Source organism: Miscanthus floridulus, chromosome 8 (assembly GCF_019320115.1).
Source record: "Miscanthus floridulus cultivar M001 chromosome 8, ASM1932011v1, whole genome shotgun sequence".
NCBI lineage: Eukaryota > Viridiplantae > Streptophyta > Magnoliopsida > Poales > Poaceae > Miscanthus > Miscanthus floridulus.
The window spans coordinates 152,605,126-152,615,707 of NC_089587.1; the positions used below are offsets into that span (position 1 = coordinate 152,605,126).

At 48.6% G+C, this 10,582-nt stretch overlaps 2 protein-coding genes across 2 annotated transcripts; one reads left to right on the forward strand and one right to left on the reverse strand.

Moving 5' to 3' along the window:
* Window positions 1–5,759: 5,759 nt before the first annotated feature.
* Window positions 5,760–6,764, forward strand: LOC136473740 (oil body-associated protein 1A). Its single transcript, XM_066471383.1, has 2 exons — window positions 5,760–6,319; window positions 6,436–6,764. The coding sequence occupies exons 1-2, from the start codon at window positions 5,785–5,787 to the stop codon at window positions 6,615–6,617; spliced, it is 717 nt and encodes a 238-aa protein (XP_066327480.1). The 5' UTR covers window positions 5,760–5,784; the 3' UTR covers window positions 6,618–6,764.
* Window positions 6,765–7,800: 1,036 nt separating this feature from the next.
* On the reverse strand, window positions 7,801–10,430 carry LOC136470028 (uncharacterized). The gene is made up of 6 exons (XM_066468004.1): window positions 9,944–10,430; window positions 9,424–9,578; window positions 9,161–9,338; window positions 8,886–9,079; window positions 8,294–8,814; window positions 7,801–7,813 (listed from the first exon to the last, which is right to left on the reverse strand). Exons 2-6 carry the CDS (start codon window positions 9,490–9,492, stop codon window positions 7,801–7,803), a joined length of 975 nt encoding a protein of 324 aa, XP_066324101.1. The 5' UTR covers window positions 9,493–9,578; window positions 9,944–10,430.
* Between the last annotated feature and the right edge of the window lie 152 nt (window positions 10,431–10,582).

Consider the following 10,582-nt stretch of genomic DNA (forward strand, 5'->3'; position numbering starts at 1 on the left):
CCAAGTGTATCACCTTGTGCACATGTGTTAGCATATTTTCACAAGCATTTTCAAGGGTGTTAGCACTCCACTAGATCCTAAATGCATATGCAATGAGTTAGAGCATCTAGTGGCACTTTGATAACCGTATTTTAATATGAGTTTCACCCCTCTTAATAGTACGGCTATCTAACCTAAATGTGATCACACTCGCTAAGTGTCTTGATCACCGAAATAAAATGGCTCCTACTATTTATACCTTTGCCTTGAGCCTTTTGTTTTTCTCTTTCTTCTTTTGAAGTTCAAGCATTTGATCATCACTATACCATCACCATCGTCATGATCTTCGCCATTGCTTCATCACTTAGAGTAGTGCTACCTATCTTATAATTACTTTGATAAACTAGGTTAGCACTTAGGGTTTCATCAATTAACCAAAACCAAACTAGAGCTTTCAACAGGCCCCATGTCGCCCGGCCCCAAGGGTACAGGAGCCATATCGCCCGACCCTGAGGGCATGGGCCTCGTCTCGCCTTACCCTGATGGCACGGGCTCCATGTCGCCCGACCCTTGGGACGCGAGCTCCGTCTCGCCTAACAGGGACCCATACCATCTCCAACCATATGGGTCAGAAGGTACGACCCTGGGGTCAAACTACTGAGACCGGGTAGGAAGTAGGCACATCTAGACGTGACCCATGGCCACGTCAGGCCACGCCCAGGGGTTCACATCGTCAACAGTAACAGGTGCGTGGTCGCTGTGTTGCCTACTCCCCGTACGACCGCTGACAGGCACGTCGGTTCACCATGCCGTCCGCGCGGGACGGGATGGGACGCCATGACCAGCTGATGACGTCGAGGCATGACATCAGTGGTGAACAGGAGCCCAACGCGGAGGCGTCCCTATCACCATCTACAGCATCGGCGGGACCCACATGAAGGAGAAGGACGCGGCGACCCTAGAGGCCTTCTTCTCTCTCGCTTTTCTCCTTTTCTCTCTCTGTAACATTTGCCTTCCCCTTCACATATAAAAGGGGAAGCAGGAGCACATGCCTAGGAGAGAGACAGCTAACGAGCACATGGCTGAACAAGCTTAGCAAGACTCAACTCTATTCGATCTTTTCACTAGAGACTTGAAAACTTCTCCTTCTCTCGCTCGTTTGTAACCCCTACTATAAACTAGTGCCGGTAACACGAACAGCAGCACACTAGACGTAGGGACATTCCGCCCGAACCAGTATAAATCTTTGTGTCCTCTGAGCACATCATCCGAGCCAGACGTGTAGATACAAATTTACTAGGCAATGATCTGAAACACCAACAAATAGTCTTAATATTTTCTAATCTACGTGGATCATTTTATTTGAACTAAAACTACTAAGAATGTTAGCCTACATTGATGGTGCCCTCAAGGTAAAAAGAAAGTACCCACACCCTAGAAAAAAGAGACGTCTTGCACTGTGCTAACCTGTTGCATTGATGATGATGACTGAATGCTTTTACGCTCCTAGTACAATCGGATGGGCTCCAAAGGATTCCGGCCATGGAGTCTTTTTTTTTTTGTTTTACAACAACTTTTAATATATAACGCTAAAGCACAGTATACTAGTGTGGAAAAAGAATTTTCATATTAGAGAGCACAAACAAGTAAAAACTACTGTTGATCTGTTTCTATAGACATAGGTGATGCTTCCGGCGGAGGCGCGGGGCCCGTCGGGGCCAAAAGGCCACGAAAAGTGGCCATGATAAAATTATATATAACGTTAAAGCATAATACACCAGTGTGAAAAAAGAATTCCCATATTACAGAGCACAAACAAGTAAAAGCTACTGCTGATCTGTTTCTGTAGACATAGGTGATGCTTCCGTTGAAAACGCGGGCCCGTCGGGGCCACAAGGCCCACGAAAAGTGGTCATGATAGAAGCATCGAAGATCCTCGTTTTCACACTCCGATAACACAGCCGGCGCTTTCCTCGACTGTCTGATCGGCCTATATCTTCGAGGTTAAATAGTCTTGGGCCATAGATAGGATGGAGGTTTCATCAGACTCAAGAAATTAGATCCACAACCACCTATGCCAAATCTGAGAACATGCTTCAGCTAACGTTGGTGGTCAACCCGATAACCAACTACTGCTTTACCACTCCCATGCCTATAGATAAACAGAATAGCAGTACAATAAAGAACAGCAACCTGCTCTTAATGCGTCATTTGCCTGCTGCCACCGTGAACGGAATTGGTGTCGTGGCTGGCCCGTGTCCACGTGATGGAGCAGACAGGAGCACCGTGTCCACGTGATGGAGCAGACAGGGGCACCGAATCCTCCTGGAGAGAATTCCGAGCCATTGAAAAAAAAAAATCTTATCTCTTGTGAGCTACTAAAAAAATTCAGCAGTCTTCGACGTCACTATCCTAACTTTTTTTTTCCTCTATGTCACTGCCGTCTGATTAAATTCTAACGGTGTGTGTAAAAGTCAAAAATACTCTTAAGTCTAAATATATCATTAATTGTTTAAGCATCTTAACGAATTCAAATGGAAAAACTCAAAACTAGAAAGTTGTAGATCTCATCGAGATCTATAATTTTCATATAAAAATTATCTTCTTTTAATATCGTAAAAAAGATATGATTTTTCTAAGATATATTAATCAAATCAAATCATATCTTAGAAAAATCATATTTTTTACGGTATTAAAAGAAGATAATTTTTATATGAAAATTATAGATTTCGACAAGACCTACAACTTTCTAGTTTTGAATTTTTCCATTTGAAGTCATTAGGATGCTCAAAAAAATTAATAACATATTTAGACTTAAGGGTATTTTTTGACTTTTCACACCTACAGTCGACACCGTTAGGGCCTAATCTGACGGCGGTGGCATGGAGGGTAAAAAAAAAAGTTAGAGCAGTGGCGCTGAAGACCGCTGAACTTTTTCAATGACTCATAGGGGATTGCGATCTTTTTTAATGGCTCACAAGGAATTCTGCGAGGCCGATTGTATCTCTGTAACAAACTGCAAGTTTAATTTAATTTAATTTAAGGCACGTTTGCTTGAACTTATCAGCCGACTTATTAGCTAGAATCTATAGTATTTTTCTCTCACAACAAAATAGCTTCAGCCGATTTATCAACCGGCTTTAATATCAACCGAACAGGACCTTAATCTCTAGTAGGGGCTCTCTGCCCCTCCTGTTCCTTAAAGAAAAACCGTATTGGGCGTCGAAGGAGGCGTGCCTGCGTGAGGAATACGATAATTGTGTAATGACCTGAAATTTAGTTTAGGCTGATGCTTATTCTGAAATGTTGTGAAAAGAAAATACTATTTTAATGGTTGAAAAGTAGTGCTGAATAAGCCCAAACGAACAGGGCGCATATTTACGCAACACTCAGTAGTAGTGTGCCATCTCTTATTATGCGAAAATTCAAATGAAACATTGTTTTTCTGCATAAACATCCGCATAAGCCAAATTTTAGCATAGAGGTTATATTGAAATTTAACTTATGCTGATATTTATATTAAAATATTATGAGAGAAAAATAGTGTTATATGACTGAAAGGATGGCGACGGCTCCTGTGCTCTCTTTTAAAAATTACACGGATCTCGAAGCACCTTGCCAAATATTTTTTTTATTAATTGTTTTTTTATCTGGGTACCGTATGGGCTAGGCCCGGCTAAGCCTAGGCCATGTCCAGTCCTGATCCAGAGGCAAAGTCATCTGAATGGAGATCCCAATCCCTTTGTTCAGTCGTGGCTGGTCCGAGCTGCGGCCGCCGGCGGACCATGCGAACGGCGGCACCTCCATCCACCTCCTCGCCAGCAATCGGTCTCGCGGCGCTATTCGATTTAGCGTGCGAGGTCCTCCTCTCTCCTCAACTCCAGCGCCGTTCCATTAGGTAGTGTTTGGATGCTAGGATAAGGAGGGATGGGATGGGACGCCCCGAGACGAGGGCTGTTTGGATCCGAGTCAAGCGGGGATGAGGATGTCCCACGAGCGAATATTCGCTGAAGATCCAGGCGCGGTTCGCCCGTCAAAAAAGAGCGGACGGGGACGGTCCTCGTGGGACGAGTGCTGCATGGCCCGCACGCGTGCGTGAGAAGAACGAGATGAGGAGCGGGGGCTTGCCGCAGTTGAGGAAGAAGGAAGAAGCAGGGACTCACCGGAGTCGAGGAAGAAGCGTGGGCTCCGCCCCGACCCGGCCGCCGACGAGCGCGCAGGCTCCGCCCCGACCCGATGACCTCCGTCCTCAGCCCCGGCGACCTCCGCCGTGCATACGGGCTCCGCCTCCGGCCCCGCCGCACCGGTGAGCCGCCGAGATGCGCCGCCGCCGCCGCCATTGTGCGGGTGAGCTCCGGCCTCATGGCTGCGCGGGAGAGGATGGGAGGAAGAAGGACGGGCGCGCGGGAGCTCGAAGATGGAGGAACCCAGCGGGGCAAGCACGTTGCCTCGCGGGCCGCCGCGTGGGCGAGAGCCGCCGCCTCGCGGGCCTCCTCGTGGGCGAGCGCAAGCACGCCGCCTCGCCGGCCATCGAGCACCGACGCCTCGTGGGCGCGGGGCGAGCTCGGAGGAAGGAGGCACCTCGTGGGCGCGGGGCGAGCTTGGAGGAAGGAGGCATGGGGCGAGCTCGGGGGAAGGAGGCGCGGGGCGAGCTCGCTGGATGCTGGGGAAGCCAGGCGCCGACGGAGGAGACGAGGTGGGCGGTTGGGATCGAGGAGATAAGGAGAGGAAAGAGAAAAGAAGAAAAAATAAAAAAATACTAACAATTGGGTCCCACCTATCAAGCCAGGCGCCGGCGGAGGAGACGAGGTGGGCGGTTGGGATTGAGGAGATAAGAAGAGGAAAGAGAAAAGAAGAAAAAATAAAAAAAAAATACTAACAATTGGGTCCCACCTGTCAGTCGCTAATCCCACTTTTGTGGTCCAAACAAAAAACGGGTTCGTCCCCTTCCTCCTTAACCAAACAGAAAATAGAGTCGTCCCATCTTATGAATCACAGTAAAGACCGTCCCACCCCACTTTAACTCTCAACCAAACGCTATCTTAATTTCACGTGAGACGCAGCTGACGCAAGCAGATTGGAGGGAAGGGATCGCCGTGCTACCACCCTTGGCCTGCTCAATGGCGGCACCGTCGTCGTCGATAGCCGCCGCCGCCGCCGCCGCATCGCTCGTGCAAATTTAAACGCGACCGCTGCATCTGTCCGAAGGGAGATGGAGATCAGATGAGAAGCCATCCGTGGAGCACCGCCGCCAGCTGCTAGCGCACGAGAAAACGAAATGAATGGAGTCCGATCGAAAGGGAACGGGGGGCGAGATGAGCTTAGCTTGGGTCTGGGCTAGGCACGGGCTGGGCATGGACGGACCGAGCCCATGCAGGATTCAGAAAAAAAAAATCTAATTATTTGGTTGGGCTGCCTTAAGATCTGTGCATTTTTTTCGTCGGAGGAGTACCGGAGCAAAAGCCACTTAGGATTTGCTGATTTGCATAGTATACTCTGTAGCATCGCCAATTCGTCATGGCCATCGTGCCTACTATAGCGGCAGAGCAGCATTCACCACGTGGCCATGGCCACTAGCGAACACCTACGGCCATTGCTGCAGAGTGCCGACCGTGCACCCTGGACACGTATCGCTTCCAGAGTCACACGTGTGCAGCTGCATGAACCCAGCTCACTCCCTTAAGAACAGCTCGACGCTCACCTGTCTAGCCCGTGCATGCCAACCCTGAGCGCCACGAACGCGCAAAGGCGGAAGAGATAGAGATCGCGAGAGAGACAGAAACTCCCAGATAACGCCCGCCGCACATGGCGTCGTCGTGCCACAACGTGGAGGTTCCCGGCAAGCCGACGGAGACGGGCACGGCGCTGCTGGAGACAGCGACGGGCACCATCCAGGGGTTCGCGCCGCTGAACCAGATCCACCAGCACCTGTGCGCGTTCCACTTCTACGCGGACGACATGGGGCGGCAGGTGGAGGCGCACCACTTCTGCGCGCACCTCAACGAGGACGTGCGGCAGTGCCTCATCTTCGACGGGCCGGGCACCGGCGCGCGGCTCATCGGCGTGGAGTACATCGTCTCGGAGAAGGTGTTCCTGACGCTGCCCGACGGCGAGAAGCCGCTGTGGCACACGCACGAGTTCGAGGTGAAGGGCGGGGTGCTGTTCATGCCAGGGGTGCCCGGCGTGGTGGAGCGCCGGGACCTGGAGAAGGTGTGCAAGACCTACGGCAAGACCATCCACTTCTGGCAGGTGGACCGCGGCGACGCGCTCCCGCTCGGCGTCCCGCAGATCATGATGGCGCTCACCCGCGAGGGGCAGCTCCGGCAGGACCTAGCTGACTGTACGTACACGTCGGCATGCACGCACCTGCCGTGTGCTCGCAGATCGTATATATGTAATCTTTTTTTTTCTGATTCTGATGGATTATATTACTTGTGTGAAACATGAAACGTGCAGGTGTGGAGAAGAAGTTCGGTGTCTCTTTCCAGAAGGAGAGGGAGAACCGGGCGTACATGAGCGGGCCGGAGCACGACATCCACCCCCTGGCGAACGCCGCCGGCAAGGGCCTCAGGACCGAGATCCGTGAGGTCGATATTCCGGCGAGTACTACAGCCGGCGCCGGGACGGTCTTCACTTGATCGCCGTGCATCGCCGCGGTGGGTCTGGGCAATGTAGGGTATATATAGTTGTGCTTTGCTTTGGTCCGTGGTTCGTCACTACTTGTTTCTGTTCTCTCCGAGACACCTATGTGAACTTTGAATTTTCGCATAATAAGAGATGGCGCACTACTAATGAGTGTTACGCATAAATATGCGCCCTCTTCGCTTAGGCTTATTCAGCACTATTTTTCAATTATAAAATAGTATTTTCTTTTTACGACATTTCAGCATAAATCATCATATTTCGATTATACCGTCATCCTATTCCTCACGCAGGCACGCCTCCTCCGACGCCCAGTACGTACGGTTTTTCTTTAAGGAACAGGAGGGGCAGAGCCGCTACTGGAGATTAAATTAAATTAAATTAAACTTGCAGTTTGTTACAGAGATACAGCCGGCCTCCTGTATACGAAATACGAAGACCGGCTCCTGCCTGCTCCTGCCGTCCGGCGTGCGGCCTGCCGCCTGCCGCCTGCCTGTGATCGTCGACCGTACGGAGGCCTTGGTCGCAGGTCGGAACGGCTGTGACAATCCTAGCCACACCGCTTTTTTTTTTTTTTTGAATTCGTGTGTCATTAAAAAAGATCGCAATACCGTGTGTGTCTCTAAAAAAAAGTTCAGCGGTCTTCAGCTCCACTGATCTAGGCATAGCTCAGTTACACTTTTTCTCTGTCTGTGTCGATTAAGGACCGGTCGTTGCATATGACTCTAGGCAAGTCACAGATTTATTGTCCCGAGCGCATACTTGGGTATGGGCGTAGGGAAGACTTGTTGTTCTCTTATCGTGGATCCAGCTCTTTTCGGGCCGACTGATTGGAGGCGGAGATGGTGGAGGTCCTTGCACCCCACTGAGTCCGGGACTCAGGAGTGGGGGCTTAGAGTCCAAATTTGGACGGGGACCTGGACACCCGGGACAGAAGAGTGATGGAGGTACAAGCGGGGCGTGTGTTTTCGAGGCACCCAGCTGGGCACATTGATTCATGAATCGTCAGGCGATCTGGTACGGCTTGTCTACGGTTTAGCACCGTAATAAGAACTAGAAGTTGAAAGGAGAAGAAATAAAACTGATTGCTCAACCTTTGCTTGAAAGTAGAATAGGTGCTGATATAGACTGGCTAGATGATAACTTAATATGCCTATAATAATATATAAGGACTCACTATTAGTATTGCTTTCTGCCAAAAGAAACCAGCCAACCATAAATCTTATCATATTTCTTGGAGTCGGAAAATTATTCTCACTAGTCGGATAAGTCTTACGAGTACATTGTGTACTCAGGGTTCATTTACTCCTGTTGCAAGTGATGTTTGAGAAGTACCTTGTGTGGAGAATTCTTCTGGTGGGCTCAGACGGATTCTCGTCCCTATCGCTAGATGTATATTTTTAAATTCCGTTGTTTATCATTCCGCACTTTGATATTTGGTATTGTAATAATGTACTTTTTAAGAAAACTCTGATGTATAAAATGGACAAGTATTGTAATTCGTTCTCATTATTGAATCTTTGGGAAAAATGTGGATCTTTCGGGTTCTCTCTTAGGGTGTGCCCGACGGATACCGCCCGCTATAGCTTGCTTTCGGGGTACTTAGTGTCTGGTGGAAGACGAGCGCCTCCGTAAGTGTGTTATTTCGAGTGGTTCTGCCACAGGTGGTAACTCAAAACACTGACAATAATCTATTAACCCAATATAAAATTTTGGATCCATGTTCAATTTCGAAATCTGATTTTTTTTTATGATCAACAGAGCTAGCAATACCTGCAAGGCACTACGGTCGATAGACTCCATCTCATCAACAGAACCATGAAATCCACCATCACTATCTGTGGGCAAATCATCTTCAGACTCTGCCTCACCATCACTATCGGTGGACAGCTCATCTTCAGACTCTGCCTCATCAACAGAACCAGGAAATCCATCACTATGTGTTGAGAACTCATGTTCAGATCCTCCATCCCCACCATGTTCTTTGTCACTGCTATCATCTTCATGTGTCTCATCATCCGAGACATTGGGAAATCCCGAAGCATGTACATCCAACCATAATTCTTTGGAGCCTCCATCTCCTCCAATCTCCTTGCCAGAATCGACATAATGTCCATTTTCATCAATCTCCTTGCACAACCCAGCTGCTTTCGAATCTCCTCCAGTCTTCTTGATAAAATCAAGATATACGGCCTGATTAACAAAACTATAACCATGAGGATTCTGTAAACTAAAAAGAAAAAGGAAATGGAATCAAACAGGACCTGTTTCTTTATTTTCCATGCAGTGAAGTCCATATATTCATTGCTCCGCATCCTAACTTCATGGGAAAAACACTCAAGACATACGACTCCATGTTCCTCACAGAAGATTTTAATATCCATAAGAGAATCATGTAAGCTATGTAGGAGAGTTCGATCCTGGCTCAGGATGAACGCTGGCGAGCTTCCATTATCCTCTGCAAAAATTGCAGATGCAACTTTCACCAAGTGAACAAAAAAACTGAAGGTACATCTGACACAAACAATAACTTCCTTACCCGCCCAATATGGCAGTAGTATAAGAACAAGTTGCGCCATCTTTCCATCAATTTCAAGAAATCTAAGTAACGCAGCCAGCTCAGCCAGAACCAGAACATTCTCAAGTTGAAACATAGACTTATTAGGTGGTCCAAATATTCTGGGCCACAGAGAGTATCTTGGACGAGGGTAAAAATCCTGTTCAATTGATATTCAAAGTCAGCAGATGTGTCGTATCAGATTATGTTGATGCCTTAGTCAAGGAAATAGAATAGGATTTTACCACTCCAATGGCTTCACCCTTGCATACGAGATCTTTTATGAAGAATTTAAACTCTTCACGAGTCACCATTTCACTAGGAATCTCAGATCATAAACATACAGACACCCAGTCATGCACCCGTGCTCCTCCTTCAACCCAAAAAAGGTAGTTCATGCCTGATCATGATGATGATGAGAGTAAGGAAACATTTAATCCCTTTGGTCATAATAATATAGTGATATATAGTCCATTAATAGGATTAACATGGTCTCTAATATGACACTTTTTGACAAGCTAAATTAATTATTAATTATCTTAGAAAAGGTTATATATTATGAATTCCACAGTGAGTCATGCTTTCAGAGTATTGATAATCAAAAGCTAAAACAAAAGTTTAACCAATAACAATGACGGATGGAACTGTATATATATATGTGATCAAAGTATTGCTCAAAAGAACTCCGAAGGCGATGTAATGTAATAATATCGTCATCATAATTAGGAAAAGCGAGTGGAGAAGCGCAGAGGAACATAGTTTTACCGCAGTGCAGTAAGGTTCGGAACGGTTGTGGCAAGACGGTCAACTTTAAGTTGCCGCCGCCGTCAGTGTCAGGGCCTTTGCTCGTCTGCTCGTCGGAGCGTTGCTCAACACGTAACTGGATGGCGGTGCTCCTACCAATCGGCAACTCCGCATCGCAGGATTCAGCGCGATTGCTCACCCCGGTGCGCAGCTTCTCGTCGTCGTGTCCCCTGATGCGCAGCTTCTCGAAGATGTCGCCGCGCCCGGAGAAGCTACAAGAGCCAGGATGCAGGGCCTCCGCACTCCACCACGGCAACTCCGCCCTCCGCACTCCACCACGGCAGCTCCTCCCTCCGCCTCCTTGCAGGATTCATTGTTTCCGCGTAGGCTTTCTGGGGTCTCCGCGCTCCCCCACGCCGCCTTCAGGAGTTCAGGTGCTCCTTCTCCAGGTGCCCTTTCCACTTCTCCTCTACACCTTCCACTTCTTCGCCGCCCAGTAGGCAGTAGTAGTCCGTGTTATTCGGCACCGCCGCGGTCGGCGAGCGCGTCGCGTCTGTTCTGCTCTTATTCATGTGTGCGGCTCTGCGACGCGCAGACGCCCCCCGTGCGAATCAATATGCGAGAAGAGTTCTCAAATAGGACGTCAAAGCCCAAGTTGGC

What these genes read in the sequence shown, in the direction of transcription:
- LOC136473740 (XM_066471383.1), top strand. Translation starts at nt 5,785, where the DNA reads ATGGCGTCGTCGTGCCACAACGTGGAGGTTCCCGGCAAGCCGACGGAG. An exon ending in CCGGCAGGACCTAGCTGACT is followed by an intron (nt 6,320 to 6,435) that starts GTACGTACACGT and finishes TGAAACGTGCAG; the next exon opens with GTGTGGAGAAGAAGTTCGGT.
- LOC136470028 (XM_066468004.1), bottom strand. Translation starts at nt 9,492, where the DNA reads ATGGTGACTCGTGAAGAGTTTAAATTCTTCATAAAAGATCTCGTATGC. An exon ending in AGGGTGAAGCCATTGGAGTG is followed by an intron (nt 9,339 to 9,423) that starts GTAAAATCCTAT and finishes TCAATTGAACAG; the next exon opens with GATTTTTACCCTCGTCCAAG. An exon ending in ACTACTGCCATATTGGGCGG is followed by an intron (nt 9,080 to 9,160) that starts GTAAGGAAGTTA and finishes CAATTTTTGCAG; the next exon opens with AGGATAATGGAAGCTCGCCA.